We start from the raw sequence: 17,436 nt of genomic DNA on the forward strand, positions 1-17,436 counted from the left end.
GGACGAGGAGAAGACACTGACTGCAGAAAAACATGATACATTATCATCAAGCCAGCCTGCCTTGGCCTTGGGCCTCCCCCCTTTCAAAAAGGTCTCCGACAGGCTCTTGACATCCGCACATAGACTATCCATGTCATTTAAAGAATGGAGCCCCCTGATGCCCCCGTGGCACATATGGAGTAATGGACCCCATTCATATATTGGTATGTGTCAATGATTTGGTACCACCAACCGTCGTAATATTGGACTTGCAAATAAATGAGAAATCAACATTGTTTTTTTGTTTTCTTTTGGGGCCCCAAATCGAAAATCGAGCTCTGTTCATCAATGCGTACACATAGATTTTACTTAACAAATTTTATCTTGATCCATTAACAAATAACAGAGGAGTAGTGAATTTAACTACACAACAACAACAACAACAACAAAGTGGTGTTTTGAGTCTGGTAGCCTGGCATCAAGTGATAAAAGCACGAGGAAAACGTTAGTTTAGGCATTCCGAGACGAGACCAAGACCTTTAAAACGAGGTCTCGAGAACAAGACCAACCTTAAGTACTACAACACTATTACAGAAACATTCTGAACATGTTCTGTTGGATCTAAGAAGAATGTTACTCCGTCCCATAAATGTAAGACAAAGAGGACCAACAGATTACACAGAAACTGTACTCACAACAAGCTTTAAACCTGAAATATGAGCAAAAATCATAAACAAGTTGAAGCAGTTTTATTCTCTTTATTCTAACTTATGTGACTTATGTACTATGTCACAGAATAATGGTTGTAATACAGTAAAGAGCCTTTTGTGATTTATTTTGGTGGGTCTGTGTCTGATATCCTGGTCTCACCCACATGTGAAGTTGTATTCTCTCCTGGCCACTAGATGGCGCACATTGTAGGAACATATGGAGATTTTAAGACCTAAAGGTCTTTAGTTTCAGTTTGTGTCTGTTATTGAGCTGAAGGCTGAGAGGAGTTTATGTTGGAATGAAGATAAAACAGTGATTTCACCTAAACCTGAAAAAACATCAAACAACTTTGATGTTTTGATTTTATTGCTGAAACGTTTCAGGCTTTTAAACGAAAATCATTCTTTTTACCAAAAAACATGAAATACTTTAGAGTTTCCTTTGATTTGATTGGATCGTTGCTTAACCAATCGATATACTGTATATTGATCCACATTGATAAATCTATGCCTACTAAATTCACAACATTGAATCAGGTTATTTCAACACATTTTCAGGAAATCTCATGCTCTTCCGTGTCAAAAAATTCTGAAATTTTTAGTTTGATTGGATGAATACTTTTTGAGATATGGACAATATTCACAAGTGGTGAAATAACGCAAAGAAGAAGTTGCATAAACAAAATTGTTTTATATCCCAAGAAAGAGAAACATTTATACTATAAATTCAAACAGATTTCTTACATTCCCACATGCAGTGATGGGTCAATGACGATAGTAAAAAATAAAGTATTTTTTCAGATTTCAAGAGCATGTTACCCTACTGACTAGTCATTAGTGATGTGAACAGTCTATGTTCATAGCTCTAAGCTGATCAAATTACAGGGAGCTGAGACATATGCTAAGTTGTTCCATGTTCCAGACCCAAACACACGCTAAGTTTTTTCCAATTTTGAGGAGCTGGCATGTCCACCAGATAGAATGTATAGCTAGGGATGTAACGATTCACTCAACTCTCGATACGATTCGATTCACGGTATTGGGTTCACGATTTATTTTACAAAATGAGACTGTAGACAAATGATGATTGAAAAATATTCCTTTATTTTTTTGGGGGGGAAAAAAAACTAGAAAATACTGTACTATTTTCCTTTTATTTTTCATTGTCAAAAGAATCCCTTGATAAACTGTTCAAAATAATGCAATTTAACTAAAACTAAATCTTGAATTAAATAAATAAAGGAATAATACAAATGAAGAAGAAGCTTATTAATTTAAATTCTGGTTCTATAATAAACAATGCAAAACTGCATAATAGTTATTTTTCTTTTTAAAAGTGCAACTGAAAATGTATTTTGTGCCTTAACAATTGGACTTAAAAAAAAAAAACAAAAAACGTCATTGCCCTGTATTTACGTCAGATATTTGTTTGGACCAGCAGAGGGCGCTGGTAACCCCGTGGTCGGTTGGCATGCAGCTAATCTAGCAGTGAAGAAGAGATGCTATGCTAGCAGACAGAGCTAATAGAATAAAGTGACTTTTACAGATATTCATGTAATATTACAGATATTCTTTCGGTGCTAAAGGGGCAATGAATCATTTATTAGGCAAGGCAAATTTATTTATATAGCGCATTTCATACTCAAGGCAACTCAATGTGCTTTACATGATAAAACATTCAATTGTTTAAAATCAATAAGAACATTTAAAATCATCAGTAAAATCAATTAAAATCATCAGTAAAATCATCATTACATCAACAACATGACAAAAAATCTCTCTCTCAATCATATGCAGTAGAGAAAAAAAGTGCCTTTAACTTTGATTTAAAAATGTTCACATTGGATGCTGACTTCAGCTCTGCTGGCAGTTTGTTCCACTTCTTTGCAGCATAACAACTAAAAGCAGCATCACCATGTTTACTGTGAACTCTGGGCTCCACTATCTGATCTGTGTCCATAGATCTGAGAGACCTGCTGGGTTCATACCTGACTAACATGTCACTGATGTATTCTGGACCAAACCCATTCACAGATTTATACACCAGCAGCAGAACTTTAAAGTCTATTCTGAGGCTGACTGGGAGCCAGTGTAAAGACTTTAAAACTGGAGTAATGTGCTCTGACCTCTTTGTTCTGGTTAAGACCCGAGCTGCAGCGTTCTGAACCAGCTGTAGCTGTTTGATGCTCTTTTGGGGGATTCCTGTCAGAAGACCATTACAATAATCCAGTCTGCTGGAGATAAAAGCATGGACCAGTTTCTCCTGATCTTTCTGAGCCATTAAACCTTTCACTCTGGAGATGTTCTTTAGGTGGTAGAAGGCTGTTTTTGTGATAGATTTGATCTGACTGCTGAATGTAAGATCTGAGTCAATCAGAACACCAAGGTTTTTGACTTGGTCTTTAGCTTTTAAAGATTGAGACTCAAGATAATTGCTGACAGCAGTCCTCTTTTCCTTGTTACCAAAGACAATCACCTCCGTCTTGTCATGGTTTAGTTGAAGGAAGTTTTCACTCATCCAGCAGTTTATTTTTTCTAAACAGTCACACAACACCTCAATGGGACCATAGTCATCTGGGTTCAGTAATAGATATAGTTGTGTGTCATCTGCATAGCTCTGATAATCAACCTTACAGTTTTGTAAAATTTGTCCTAAAGGAAGCATATAAAGGTTAAACAGAAGGGGTCTAAGAACAGAGCCCTGAGGAACCCCACAGGACATTGGTAATCTGTCAGATTCAAAGTTTCCAATGCTTACAAAATAGCTTCGCTCCTCCAAGTAGGACTTAAACCATTGCATTACTTTTCCATTTAGTCCAACCCATGTTTGCAATCTGTGCAACAAAATTGTATGATCTACAGTGTCAAATGCAGCACTTAGATCCAACAGAATGAGAACAGATACTTTTCCTGAATCAGTGTTCAACCTTATGTCATTGATCACTTTGATAAGAGCAGTTTCAGTGCTGTGATGAGAACGAAAACCTGACTGAAATGTATCAAATATTTTGTTGAATGTTAAGAATTGACTCAGTTGGTTGAAGACCACCTTCTCAATGATCTTGGCCATGAATGGAAGGTTGCTGATTGGTCTATAGTTAGCCAGTATTATTACAATATTAACATATTTAAGAATAGAAGGCGGCCAGAAAGAAAGTATTAGCAGACTCCGCCCGCCGCCTACACTTCTGGATAGCGGTACCTTTAAAAAAGGTACTGCGATTCAATTTTCAGAAGATCGATATCAATCGTGATACCTATGAATCGATTTTTAACTGCCTTACGATTAATCGTTACATCCCTATGTATAGCAGTTATTTTTCTATATTCTGAGAGAGTAGGTGGAGCTGTATTATTATATTACATTTCAGTGTCCTATGTGGTGTACATCCTGAGATATTGGAAGCTGAACATGGAAGAAAAATAAGGACGAGGAAAAATTGACACTCCTCCCCTTCTCTTATTTTTAAAACAAAAAATGAGCTTTAATGAGTTGATGTCGTTACTCTTCATTTCCACCAGGTGGCGCGCACCACTCTGCTGCCTGGACTGCTGAAAACCATCGCTGCCAACAAGAAGATGCCCCTCCCACTCAAACTGTTTGAGATATCAGATGTGGTGCTGAAGGACAAGAGCAAAGGTGTGTGTGCGCGATCTGTTTCATATCAAGCTTTCACTCATTTTACCATTTAAAAAAACATTAAAATTTAGAGTAAAAAAGGCTCAGATGTCCACAACAGAAATATTCATTCACAATATTTTCATTGATTATAAAGCCTAACAAGTTAACCAATATATAGGAAATATATTAGATGATAGATATTTGTTTTTAGTGTATTTTACAGCTGATTTAGGACCCGTTATCATTACAGATGCTAACAGAAAGCTAACACAAGAGGAAAGTTAACTTTTATAAGGTTATTTATTTCAGGCTTCCAAATCCTGACAAATAACACATTTTAAAATTTATTGAACTAACAGGGAACAATTAACATAATATTTCATAATAAATACAAAATTAAACGAATCACTTGCATGAAAAACAAATATTAAAGTGCAGCAGTCAAAAATACAAGAAATAAAGAAAAATTGTTTGCACTCTGTCAGAAAGATAAAGAAAACAGAAAAGAAAACAATTTTTTATGTCAGTTGTTTATTGTTTCACTTCAACCGACGTAAATCATTATTTTTGTACTTCAGTTCCATGTTACGTCTGGTTTCTGGTCCATATCTAATACAGTCTAATAGATTAATGCTGTTGTTATTTCTGCTACATTTTTAGGTTCTCATTATTCATTTCTTTGTGTGTATGTGTTTTTTTTTTTAGTGTTAATGATCTTTATTCTCAATGGACAAAGGAATTTGCATGAAATTGAGAAGTTTGTTGTGCCCAGAGGTGAAAGTAATGGATTACTCACGTTACTGTAATTGAGTTGATTTTATTGGGTAATAAATCACTCATTTTACATGTATTTAAGTATGTTTTTAAAGAATTAAAGTCATTTGTTAGATTTTTACATCCTTACTGAGTAAATTGTTATTTTTTCTTTTAAAATGATCAACGGACATAATAGCTGACCAATCAGATTAAACGTAATGCACCGCATTAAAACAGACACAAAACTCTTTGAGTTCATAAATGTATATATACTTAGAGCCTAATCATTTTTATTTATTTTTAATTAAATAATTGTAAATTTTGACAAAACTTTTATTTTATACAGATGCCTTTATGGAAAATAAATGAAGTTCCTATTGTGATAGATTTGGTCTGTTCCTTTTTAAGTTTCTACATGAGATGTTTACTGTATGTAATGGAACCATGGCAAGATTTATTACCAAAACATAACCATGAATATATAGTACTTTGAGTACTATATAATTGAGCTACTTTTTAACTGTACTGGAGTATTTTATGTATGATTAACTTCTACTTGACTAGAATATATCTGTACTCATTTCTGGTCGCGCCCCACCTGTCATACCTCCATGCCCCACCAGGGGGCCACGCCACACTCTTTGAGAAGCACTGGTTCTATAAGTAGACTTACTATAATGCAGCTCAGTCTGTTTCTAATGTGCATAATGTAGCAGGCAGCGCTGCAGCCCTCCATGGTCCTAATGTCCCTCATATTCCTCAGATGTCGGAGCCAGAAACAGCCGACGTTTCTGTGCCGTTTACTACAACAAGAGTCCAGGCTTTGAGGTGATCCACGGCCTGATGGACCGAACCATGCAGCTGCTGGGGGTGAAGCCCCTCCGTGGAGAGGGGTACCACATCCAGGCCGCAGAAGGTAAGAGGCCACAGCGGGGCTTTCAACCTCAGGTTCACCTGGAACAAAAATGTGGTCTCCTGAAATGTCTAGTCATGATAAAATAAAAAAATACAGATTAAAATTAGATTTTTACATTTTAAAATTTTTTGATTTTCACATTTAAATTTTTTTAATATTTTACATTTAAAAAAAAATAAAGATTCAAATTAAAAACACCATCACATGTTCTCAAATGTAAATATAGTTTTAAAAAAAAATACAGTATAAAAATGTAATCATTTAATAAATAATTAATTAAATAATAATAAAATATATTTTTTATTTGTTTTGTTTTTTTCAAATTAAAACACCACCACACATTCTCAAACAACTGTATTCTATACTTTCACTTTCTCAAATATGAATCTAGTTTAAAATACAATATAAAAATTAACTAATTTAATAGTTAATTAATTTGATAATAATGAATATAATATTTTTGTAATTTTTAAATTTTCATCCTTGTTAGTAGATCTATGCATAATATGCACCATATTCATATACTACTTTACAGTTTTAGAGCCTGTGTTCCTCCATCTTGAAATCACGTGATTGATGATGTCACACGGCCTCACTGCCTGTAAACATCTCATTGTTTTCTATTGGAGTGAAACATTCAGCCTGATTATTAGATCATTTAGCTGCTTTTTCAGTCAAAATCACAGTTGACCTTTCGCAAAACCCCGCCCACAAACAGTCATTGTCCAATCATACGTCCGAGCAACCGTTACTATGTAAACAAGGTCCGACATGCTCAGAGCAGGCTCAATGGTGAAGCGGTGTACTCATGGCTTGTACAAGTCGGATACCGGGTACCCCAAGAGTTTGACTGGAGGAGTCGTGTTGTTTCTGTTCCTAAAGCTGAAAACACAACTGGAGCGATGTCTACAATGAACTGTAAAACTATAAAAACTTCTCAGAGATGTGTGTGTGTGTGTGTGTGTGTAGTATGGGAGATGTGTATGTTTTTAGTTATCTCATCGTGTATGCACTAATGTGTATATTAAGCAAAATGGTAATAATGGTTGATTTGAGTTGGATTAAATAAGGTGACATAACTATACATTCAAGTACCTAGTGAGGGGGGGGGGTATGCAGTTATTAGCAACTTGCTAGCTACTATTGTTGATTTTAATATGTTGAATATGTCCCTCCACAGCATATTGTAACCCCTTCTGACTGGATCTGGAGGATAACACGCATGTTTTGCTGCTTTTGATTGCTCTAAATAATCAGGGGAAGTGAAAGATGTCGATGTAAACCAAACGAGAAGAATAATTGTAACCTGAAAAAAAAATCTGTGATCAGCTCTGCAGTTTGTAGTAGAGGCAGAGAAGAAGAGCTTTCCTAAGGGGCCATAACTCTCCCTTAAAGGGAGACTTATTCATTTTGGCTCTGAACCCCGTCATCTTGTTCAGTGTGGATTGGAGACACTGTCTGCTTGGAGCATGTTGCAGCTAGCTGCTACATGTTTAGCATTTAGGTGCTAGCTGCTACATGTTTAGCATTGAGGTGCTAGCTGCTACATGTTTAGCATTGAGGTGCTCTACCTGCCACATGTATTGCATTGAGGTGCTAGCTGCTACATGTTTAGCATTGAGATGCTAGCTGCTACATGTTTAGCATTGAGGTGCTAGCTGCTACATGTTTAGCGTTGAGGTGCTCTACCTGCCACATGTATTGCATTGAGGTGCTAGCTGCTACATGTTTAGCATTGAGATGCTAGCTGCTACATGTTTAGCATTGAGATGCTAGCTGCTACATTTTAGCATTGAGGTGTTAGCTGCTACATGTTTAGCATTGAGGTGCTAGCTGCTACATGTTTAGCACTGAGGTGCTAGCTGCTACATGTTTAGCATTGAGATGCTAGCTGCTACATGTTTAGCATTGAGATGCTAGCTGCTACATTTTAGCATTGAGGTGTTAGCTGCTACATGTTTAGCATTGAGGTGCTAGCTGCTACATGTTTAGCACTGAGGTGCTAGCTGCTACATGTTTAGCACTCAGGTGCTAGCTGCTACATGTTTAGCACTGAGGTGCTAGCTGAGACTAGACGAGCTCTGGTGATCCACAAACTCTTTCTTGTACAATTTGCACAAAACTGCTTTTGGTTTCCATGCAGTGAAACTAAACTAAAACTAAAACACACAAAGCGCTGGTTCACCTGTTTCTTGTGTTGTGGTATGAGCATCAGTATTATGGGTATAATGAGAAATGAGAGGTTTGAAGTGAAAAAAAAGTGATTAACTAGGTTATATCTTTTTTGTGTGTTATTTTTCTGTATTTAATTAATCGCGATTAACGCGTCAAAGTCTCAGCCCTAGATTTTAAACCATATTGCACATTTCCATGAGCGGTGAGTTTGGGAACCACAGCTTTTGAGGTCGAGTGGAGTTCGAGGCTGTTTTTGAAATAAAATGAGCCTTTCTTTTCTTTTTTTAAACAGACCTTTAGGCTGCTAGTTAAAAAGTTATTGCTTCCTGATCTTTGTCTTTCCGTGGATGGATCAGTGTGTGTTTAACTAATCATTGACAGGGTCAGTTTGCACTGGCTGTGGATGGAGCTTCATGTCGTTTTGATGAGGTCATGAAAGCATCAGGTTCTAACAGAGGACACAGTTACTTAAAGCAGAACTGAACAAGTCAGTGAAGTGTCATCTTTCTTCTACAGGAGTGAGGTTTGGACTCAGCGTACGTTAAAAGTGGAAGAAAAAAAATTAATTCTGCGATATATCGCGATATTTCACCGTGTGATTAACGTATTGATCCAAAAAAATGTCCAAATTGATTTCCTGTAATGTAATTTAACAGTTTGATAAACATACAACTTGTTTGAGATATTGGTGCATGAATTACAGTTAGTTACCATTTACTTGTTTTTTCGCAAATTGAAAAAAATTGTATTTTGCACTATTTTGTACTGCGATAAATATCGTATTGTTTAGTATCGTGATATGTTGTATTGTGACATGCAAATTATGAATAGTATTGTATTGTCAGATTCATGGTTATGAACACCACTAGCGTGTGTGGATTATAGGCTCTCCTTTTATTTCCTCTACTGAGCATCTTTTACATGGTTTGAATTTCCAAACATTCCAGCCCAGCTGCTGGTTTCACTCCTTCCTCCTGCTGAGGCCTGGCTGCCTCAAGGTCACTCCCTGGGATTAGCCGCCCATTCAGACTGAAACCAGAGAGGGGAGGGGCAGGAAGGATGGAGGACAGGAGGGTGGGAGCTACAAATAATGTAAAAAAGAGCAGTCGGGGTCTGATCAACCTCTAACACACACAGCGTGATGCACTATTATCCTAATCCACACTCACACGTATGTCAGCGTGTCCTTAACCCATTACAAGGTCATGACCCCACCTGAGAGCTCACCTGACTTTCCCAGGGAACACACAGCAGCACAGTTTCCTCCACTCATTGTGGATTCAGAGGAGAGAGAGAACACTTGGCAGACAGATGTGCACGTCTCACCTCACAGCTGTGTCCAGTCAGGGAGAACCTGCAGTTCTTACGCAGCTTTTGACCTCGTGCTGCAGTTTGTTTTCACTCTTATAGGCAGATATTTAAAGGGATCTTTCACTGTTTGGCCTAAAGTCTTTGAAATGTACTTATTAGTAGATCTATGCTTAACAAAACACATTATTATTCACCATATTCAGGGTTATTGCCAGCGCTTAGGGTCCCTCAAAGTTGTCATTTTGATCCTTTACGGAGTGATGTCGCCCCCTAAACTTTCAACCAGTATAGGTGGATTTCCTGTTGTTTTTCCCTTTTTTTTAATCGGTAACGTTGTAATAATTGTTGCACACTTAAACACAATAGGGACTTCCAGGCATGCGCAGGTTGTTTTAACTCTTTTTAAAATCTGCATAACAATTCAAAGCTGTCCCAATATTACGACGGGTCCCACATAATGCCTCATTTAAATTTGAAAATTGCGTCTTGGAAATCAGTCTTTTCAACAAAATGTTCTTTCTTGTCTCTACAGTGTCAGTATTTACTAGTGGAGGACCTACTGTATATAGAGTGTGTATATATAACTCTAACTACATTTATCATTATCCTTTTTCATTTCAACAAATAACTTTTGGCTTTAAAGTAAAGGTGGAACAAAGATTAAAAAAGGATAACTTTACTTCACTTTGGCCCTCATAGAGTTATACATTTAAAAAATGTTCTGCACCATCGGTGCTCGCTCACGCACCACGCGTTTCCCCTATGCTGTAAAAAATTCCTGGTGAGAATCCTAATATTTGTTTTACTACTTTACAGTTTTATAGCCTGTGTTCCTCCATCTTGAAATCACGTGATTGATGATGTCACACGGCCCCACTGCCTGTAAACATCCCATTGTTTTCTTCTTTTTCTTCTTTCTTGGTTACTAGTACAGTGCCCGTCAGAAGTATGTATTCATATAGTGGGAGGAGCTTAAGTAGAGTAGGTGTTGGAAGGTTTGATGTACAAAGAGGTGTAAATACTCTGTAGTGTTATAAAGGGGTTTATTTGTGGGTGCAAAGTAAAATAGTGTGTGTGATTGTTTTTTACTCATTTTTATATTTTTTTTGTTTGGCATATTTTTCTGTAATGTGTGTTTATTGGAGTCAATGTGTGTATCTTTTTATCTTTCTGTCGTGTTTTTGTGCATTTTTTGTATTTTTTTTTTTCTGTTGCCATTATAGTGATTCTGTTGTCATTTTGTATATTTTTTGTATAAATATTTAGTTTCGTGTATTTTGAGTCATTTTCATATTTTTGTTGTTTGGTGTATTATTTTGTAAAATATGTTTTTGGAGTCATTTTGTATGTTTTTGGAGCCTTTTTGTATATTTTTGTGCATTTCTGTTGTCGTGCGCATACACATACTCCGTCACAGGTTGTTGAAATACGTGTGTAGAAAAACCAACCCGCGGGAACTATTTGAAACTTCCGTGAACTCTTCCATTGTCGCGACTCTCTCTGAACAGCTCTGTGTGCGTTCAGCATGAACATCCAAGGTGCACATTTGGTTATAGCACATGGTGAAAATATCAGCGTTTATAATGCCGTATCCACGAAGAAATTTGCATTTTTTGCCGTTTGCTTGCAACTCAGCCACTGCCATTGCCCGTCATAACTTCAGGGTCCTGTCCATCCGGTCTAAACAGCGAATGGTAAAAAAAAAAAACATGAAAAATGTTTTGAAATGTAAGAAACAGTCAAAAAGTATGTTTCCTCAAAAGAGAAGTCCATAGGTGCTCAAAACCTGTGAAAGCGCCTTAAACTTTTTCACAGGTTTTCACAATATAAAGATTACTATCTCTTGGGATATAAAACTATTTTTTCTTCATGTGACTTCTTCTAGTGAAAAACTAATAAACAATAAATTATTATAAGACACAGAGGCAAGCTGTAATGGCCTCGTGTAAAGATTTTCAAATGTCCAAAATAAAAATGAAGTCACATGAAGAGTAACCTTTATACTATACATTAAAACAGGTCAGATTTTTTTTTCTCACATTCCCACATGTAGTTATGGGCCAATGAAAATAGTAAGAAAAAAAAAAGTTTCAGATTTCAAGAGACTGTCACCCAATAACCAATGCATATATGTGACTAATGTTTGCATGTTCTGAGAGAGTGGGTGGAGATGTGTTATTAAACCAAATTTTATTTTCCTCTGTGATGTAGTTCCTGAGATATTGGAAGCTGAAAATGGAAGAAAAATAAAGATTTGCGAAAATCAACACACACCCCCCTCACTGTCCATATCTCAAAAAGTATTGATCTGATCAAACTAAACATTTACAGTGTGACTACCGAATAATCACGAAACAACTGGTAAAAATGTCAGAATTTTTTGAGACAGAAGTGCGTGGACCATTTGTTGCAATGACTTGGAATGAGCCTCTAGGTCGTCTGTATTTGTCGTCTCAGGGCTTCAAAAAATGTAACCGTTGAGGTAATGGAACGTGTTGTAGATGAAACCAGGACGTGAATGGACTGGCTGAGGGTTCAGGATGTACCACAGCTCTTTGTCTGGCATCCCAAAGGCAGAACAACATGATGATGTGAAAACACAAGCAAGCACAAACAGAACTGGCAGTGAATGAGTGGATTCAAGACTGCGTGGAATTTTCCCTGATTTAGAATCTTCTTATAAACACACACACACACACACACACACACACACACACACACACACACACACACACACACACACACACACAGTTTAAAGAACAGTGAGCGCCTTCTTTAAAACCAGGGAAACATCTAAGCTGCTGACTTTGGAACCCATTAGCAAGGCAGCGTGGGAAGGAGTGTTGCATTGTGGGAGAATGCCATGTCTGTGCGTGGGGGTGTTGTCATAGCAACCCCTGTATCAAGTTCCCCTTCAGTCTGTCTTTCTGTTGGTGGAGTTTTTGACTCCAAACTTCATTCAGTGTCTGAAATCTGTGTGTGAGGAGACGATGGAGAAGCTCAAACTTTTGCCCTTAAAGATAAGGAACGGTTTGAACTAAAGTCTATCAAAAACAGGAAGTGATGCCTTTTAAGCTTTTGTTCTGAATAAGAAATGTCGAAGGAATCGTTGATATTAAATGATCATCAGGGAAGAAACAAGGCATAGCCAACGACTGACTCATGATCAATGCACCGTGACGCATCAGAAACACTTCAGTTAGAAACTTCAGTCCAACATCACAGGAGTTCGTCGTCACACTCCAGAAAATAACAGGACCTCGCTAACAATGTGCTAAATAGTAACAAGATGGCCCAAAACACTTGGAAGTCATTCTAGGTAATAAACTGTTCTCTTCACAAAGAACTGCCCTGTTCCCTCGTCAGGAACAAGTAAAACGCACCTGAGGCCCTGTTTACGCAACAACATTTTCAAGTGAAAAGGTTTTCTAGCGTTTTTTCTGCCATATATACGGCAACACGGTTTTGGTGCTTGAAAACAGGACTTTTTAAAAACAGGCTCCAGAGTGGAAGTTTTTCAAAAACACTTCTGTCTCTGTGTAAACATGGAACAGAAACTCACTCCAGCTGGGTTTCCATTACAGATTATTGCAAAATAAAAGCCATATTTTTAAATGTATGAATAATTATGCTTTGAACATGTTTTTATTTAACGTTGTTTTGGAGCCTCGTAACTCCCGTGAAATCTCATCCCGCGAGACTTCGCCTCAGGAAGACGGACACTTTGTTGTTTTACATCTAATGTGGCAGTAATAATTTTAAAGTATAATGCTGAGAGATGTCTGGGTCTCTTCTTCTGTCTACACTTACCACATCATGTTCACTCGAGAAGTGGTCATGTGACCATGAACATCGCATCTTGTGATGTGTATTTGCAGAAAAAGTGTTTCCATCGCGTTTTTGCGACACTTTTCAATATCAAAATGTCTGAAATCCTTCCTCATTAAAACGTAAAAACTTTTTAGTGATATTTGAGTGTTTTTTTTTTTTTTAAATTCAGGTGTTTTTATTTTGCTATTTAGATTTTGCGCATTTCCAAGGGTAATAGAAACTCTTCAGCTTCAGTCTTTGGAATTAACTGAACTTTTCCAACAAAATGTAGATTTATTTCACCATCACTTGGATCAGTGGAGACGTATTTTATGGCTGCACCAGATTCTGACCAATCACAGTGCTGCACTCCTACTTAGAGTTGAACCCGGCGTCGGGCTTAATTTATCTCTAACACAGACTCTGGTTGGACGCTGCACTGTAAATTAACAGATAGTGTCGCAGGGTTCTCGCCAGCGCTGTTGAGCGTAGGTAACCCCTATGTTGTGATATTGTTCCCCTACTGTGTGATGTCTCCCCTACTTTGGTTGAAACACAACGTCGGGGGAGACAGCACAACAGAATCATGCTGATATTGTATCGGCCAACACACAAGGTTTCAATATCAATGTCATCGGACATGGAACAGTTTTGATCAGGACGCTCCTAATAATGAAAGTTTCCACCTTGCTGTTCAAACTCCAGCACATTGAGTCATGTATTATTATTGCTTACAGTATTTCCCTGTGTGTGTTTGTAGTTGTTCCTGCTCTAAACACCTGCAGGTTTCTGGTCTTGGCAGCAGTGCGTTGACTTGTTGACCATATTCCACAATCCCCTCGATGGTTCTATAACTTAATGATGTGATTGAACAGTCAGATAAACTGCAGAATGCTTGTGCTGTCGGTGAAAAACTTTATCCCGTCAGTGTTTGTGGAGACTTATAGGGTTTGGAAGCTTTTGGTTTCTTCTGGTTTGGTTCTGTGCAGATGTTCCAATGACATGTCCAAATGTATTACTTTAGTTTTTCACAATTTTCTTTTCGTTTCAGATTCCATTTTCTTCCCGGGACGCTGCGCAGAGATCTTTGTTGATGGGAAGAGTGTGGGTCGCCTCGGGGTCCTCCACCCCAACGTGGTCACCCGCTTCGAGCTGACCATGCCTTGCTCAGCGCTGGAGATGGATATCGAGCCTTTCCTGTGAATTCTCCTTCTTTAACTTCATCCATGAGTCACTATTATCAGTTTATTTTAGGTGAAAATGATCAAAGCTGCATGAATGTCACATTAAACGGGGTTTGATTTATGAGGGGCTGTTGTTTTGGGCTTTAAAGCTGTTTTTTCAATTTACTGAAGTAAAACAAATTAAACATGAACATTGCCTGCTTGCATGCCTCATCTTAATTTAGACGACATCACATCCTAGGGTTGGTGCATGACGAAGAATGAAGGTGATGGCTGTGTTTTAAATGTCATACTAACGTACTATGACGTCAAAATGAGTAACTTTAGAAAGTAAGAAATACCCACATGTATACTATATGGTGACAAGTCTCATACTCAACCATCCCATGATGCATTGAGAGTGGAACGTAAAATGGTCCCGGGACCAGCTTCAAGCTAAAATGTAAACATCCCCTTTTCAAATTAAAAGCATATCCATTAGTTTTTTGTTTTTTTAACGCTTTTGTAAATAGGGCTCTTGTTTTGAAGTTAACAGGAAGTTTTGTCAGTAGCACAATGGAGGGTCTTTGAAATGTGGGAATAAAATGTTTACGTGAGTTTTATGGATCAAATGAGCACATGTTGATATTCTACTTGGTCACTTTCTCACTTGAAATGTTTTCAGAACTTTCAAAGTAAAGGTGATCAGACATATTTAGCCTCGGTGTGATTCAGGTTCCAAATGCATCTTGGGAAACTTGGAAGTTTACTTCAGTGGGAACGCTCATCATCCTAATCATACTATAGTATATAGTAGACAGTATATACTCATTAAGTAGTTTATAGTACGTTAGTGGGACATTTACAACACAGCCAATGACACTTGGTGACTCATGACCTGATGTTGTTGCCTTGGTTCTTCCAGTGGCCAATCAGCTGAAGCCCTCCTCACACTCGACATCCCAATGCAAGGAGTCTTCAAGAACAAATACCTAACTCAGGAGGGGGTCCGGCCAGACCAGCGGGCTCCCCTGACCTCCACAAAAACAGTTTTTGGGGACTTGTCGTCACCAGCCGGCCTCGCAGCGCTCGATAGTTATCTATCTGATAAAAGCTACGTGGAGGGCTTCATGGCGACCCAAGCCGACACCGCCATGTTCGACGCCCTCCCGTCGGCCCCCTGCCCCACCCTTTGCCACCTGTCACGTTGGTACAACCACATCAGATCCTTTCAGACAGAGAGAACGCATCTCCCGACCGTCAAGAAGGAGTTGGTCCTCCCCCTCACTGACGAAGACCATGACGATGACGATATTGATCTTTTTGGCTCAGACGATGAGGCTGAGAACGAGGAGGCGGAGAGAATCAAAAAACAGCGTCTGGCCGAGTACGAGGCCAAGAAGTCCAAGAAACCAGCTCTGGTGGCCAAGTCGTCCATCCTGCTGGACGTCAAGCCCTGGGACGACGAGACGGACATGGCCGAGCTGGAGGAGCGTGTGCGCAGCGTGAGCATGGAGGGGCTACTGTGGGGGCGGTCCAAGCTGGTGCCAGTGGGTTACGGCATCAGGAAGCTGCAGATAGGATGTGTGGTGGAGGACGACAAAGTGGGAACGGACCTGTTGGAGGAAGCCATCACCGCCTTCGACCAGTACGTTCAGTCTGTGGACGTCGCGGCATTCAATAAGATCTGAGTCACACACGAGAAATAACAGTAACTACAGTGCATACTCGTCTCCCACATTTCATCATGTTACAGCCTTATTCCTAAAGGGATTCAATTCATTTTTTTCCTCAAATTTCTACACACAATACCCCATAATGACAACATGAAAAACATTTTTTTTTTAATCTTGACTAGTCTACCGGTTCCTGCTGCTGAAAAACATCCCCACAGCATGATGCTGCCACCACCATGCTTCACTGTAGGGATGGTATTGTCCAGGTGATGAGCAGTGCCTGGTGTCCTCCAAACATAACGCTTGTCTTTCATGCCAAAGAGTTCAATCTTTGTCTCATCAGACCAGAGAATTTTGTTTCTCATGATCTGAGAGTCTTTCAGGTGCCTTTTGGCAAACTCCAGGCGGGCTGCCATGTGCCTTTTACTAAGGAGTGGCTTCCGTCTGGCCACTCTACCATACAGGCCTGATTGGTGGAGGGCTTCAGTGATGGTCATCCTGCTGGAAGGTTCTCCTCTCTCCACAAAGGAACCCTGAAGCTCTGTCAGAGTGACCATCGGGTTGTTAGTCACCTCCATCACTAAAGCCCTTCTTCCCCGATCACTCAGTTTAGAGGGACGTCCAGCTCCAGAAAGAGTCCTGGTGGTTCCAAACTTCTTCCATTTATGTATGATGGAGGCCACTGTGCTCATTGGGACCTTTAAAGCAGCAGAAATGTTTCTGTACCCTTCCCCAGACCTGTGCCTTGAGACAATCCTGTCTCAGAGGTCTACAGACAATTCCTTCAACTTCATGCTTGTTTTGTGGTCTGACATACACTGTTAACTGTGGGACTTTATATAGACAGGTGTGTGCCTTTCTAAATCATGTCCAATCAACTAAATTTACCACAGGTGGACTCCAGTTAGGCTGTAGAAACATCTCAAGGATGATCAGTGGAAACAGAATGCACATCAGCTCAATTTTGAGCTTGATCTCAAAGGCTGTGAATACTTATGTACAAGTGATTTCTTCATTTTTTATTTTTAATACATTTGCCAAAAATCTCAAACAAACGTTTTTAAGTTGTCATTATGGGGTATTATGTGTAGAATTTTGAGGACAAAAGTGAATTTAATCCCTTTTGGAATAAGGCTGTAACATGATGAAATGTGGGAAAAGCAAAGCGCTGAGAATACTTTGCGTATGCTCTGTATGTAATCTGTAATCTAAAACTAAAGCTCAGGTGATGTCATGCTTTCATTTCAATTCACAACTTTACAAATCAAATAAAGCAAATTAACTTCTTACTGAGTGTTTGGAATCCATTCTTTTATTA

The 17,436-nt window shown here is 38.7% G+C and overlaps 1 protein-coding gene across 2 annotated transcripts in view; it reads left to right on the forward strand.

Annotated features, from left to right (window-relative positions):
- The window catches only part of farsb (phenylalanyl-tRNA synthetase subunit beta), a 41,489-nt gene extending 24,467 nt beyond the window's left edge, over positions 1 to 17,022 (forward strand). The window contains exons 15-18 of one of the 2 annotated variants that reach the window (XM_028463863.1): positions 4,212 to 4,329; positions 5,831 to 5,983; positions 14,331 to 14,478; positions 15,368 to 17,015. In XM_028463863.1, coding sequence (XP_028319664.1) covers positions 4,212 to 4,329; positions 5,831 to 5,983; positions 14,331 to 14,478; positions 15,368 to 16,133 — 1,185 coding nt within the window. In that variant the 3' untranslated portion in view covers positions 16,134 to 17,015. Of the gene's footprint in view, positions 1 to 4,211; positions 4,330 to 5,830; positions 5,984 to 14,330; positions 14,479 to 15,367 lie in introns of both variants that reach the window. The other variant, XM_028463864.1, reaches the window with a different exon arrangement.
- Positions 17,023 to 17,436: the final 414 nt, after the last annotated feature.

The sequence above is a fragment of the Gouania willdenowi genome, chromosome 13 (genome assembly GCF_900634775.1).
Source record: "Gouania willdenowi chromosome 13, fGouWil2.1, whole genome shotgun sequence".
NCBI classification, from domain to species: domain Eukaryota; kingdom Metazoa; phylum Chordata; class Actinopteri; order Blenniiformes; family Gobiesocidae; genus Gouania; species Gouania willdenowi.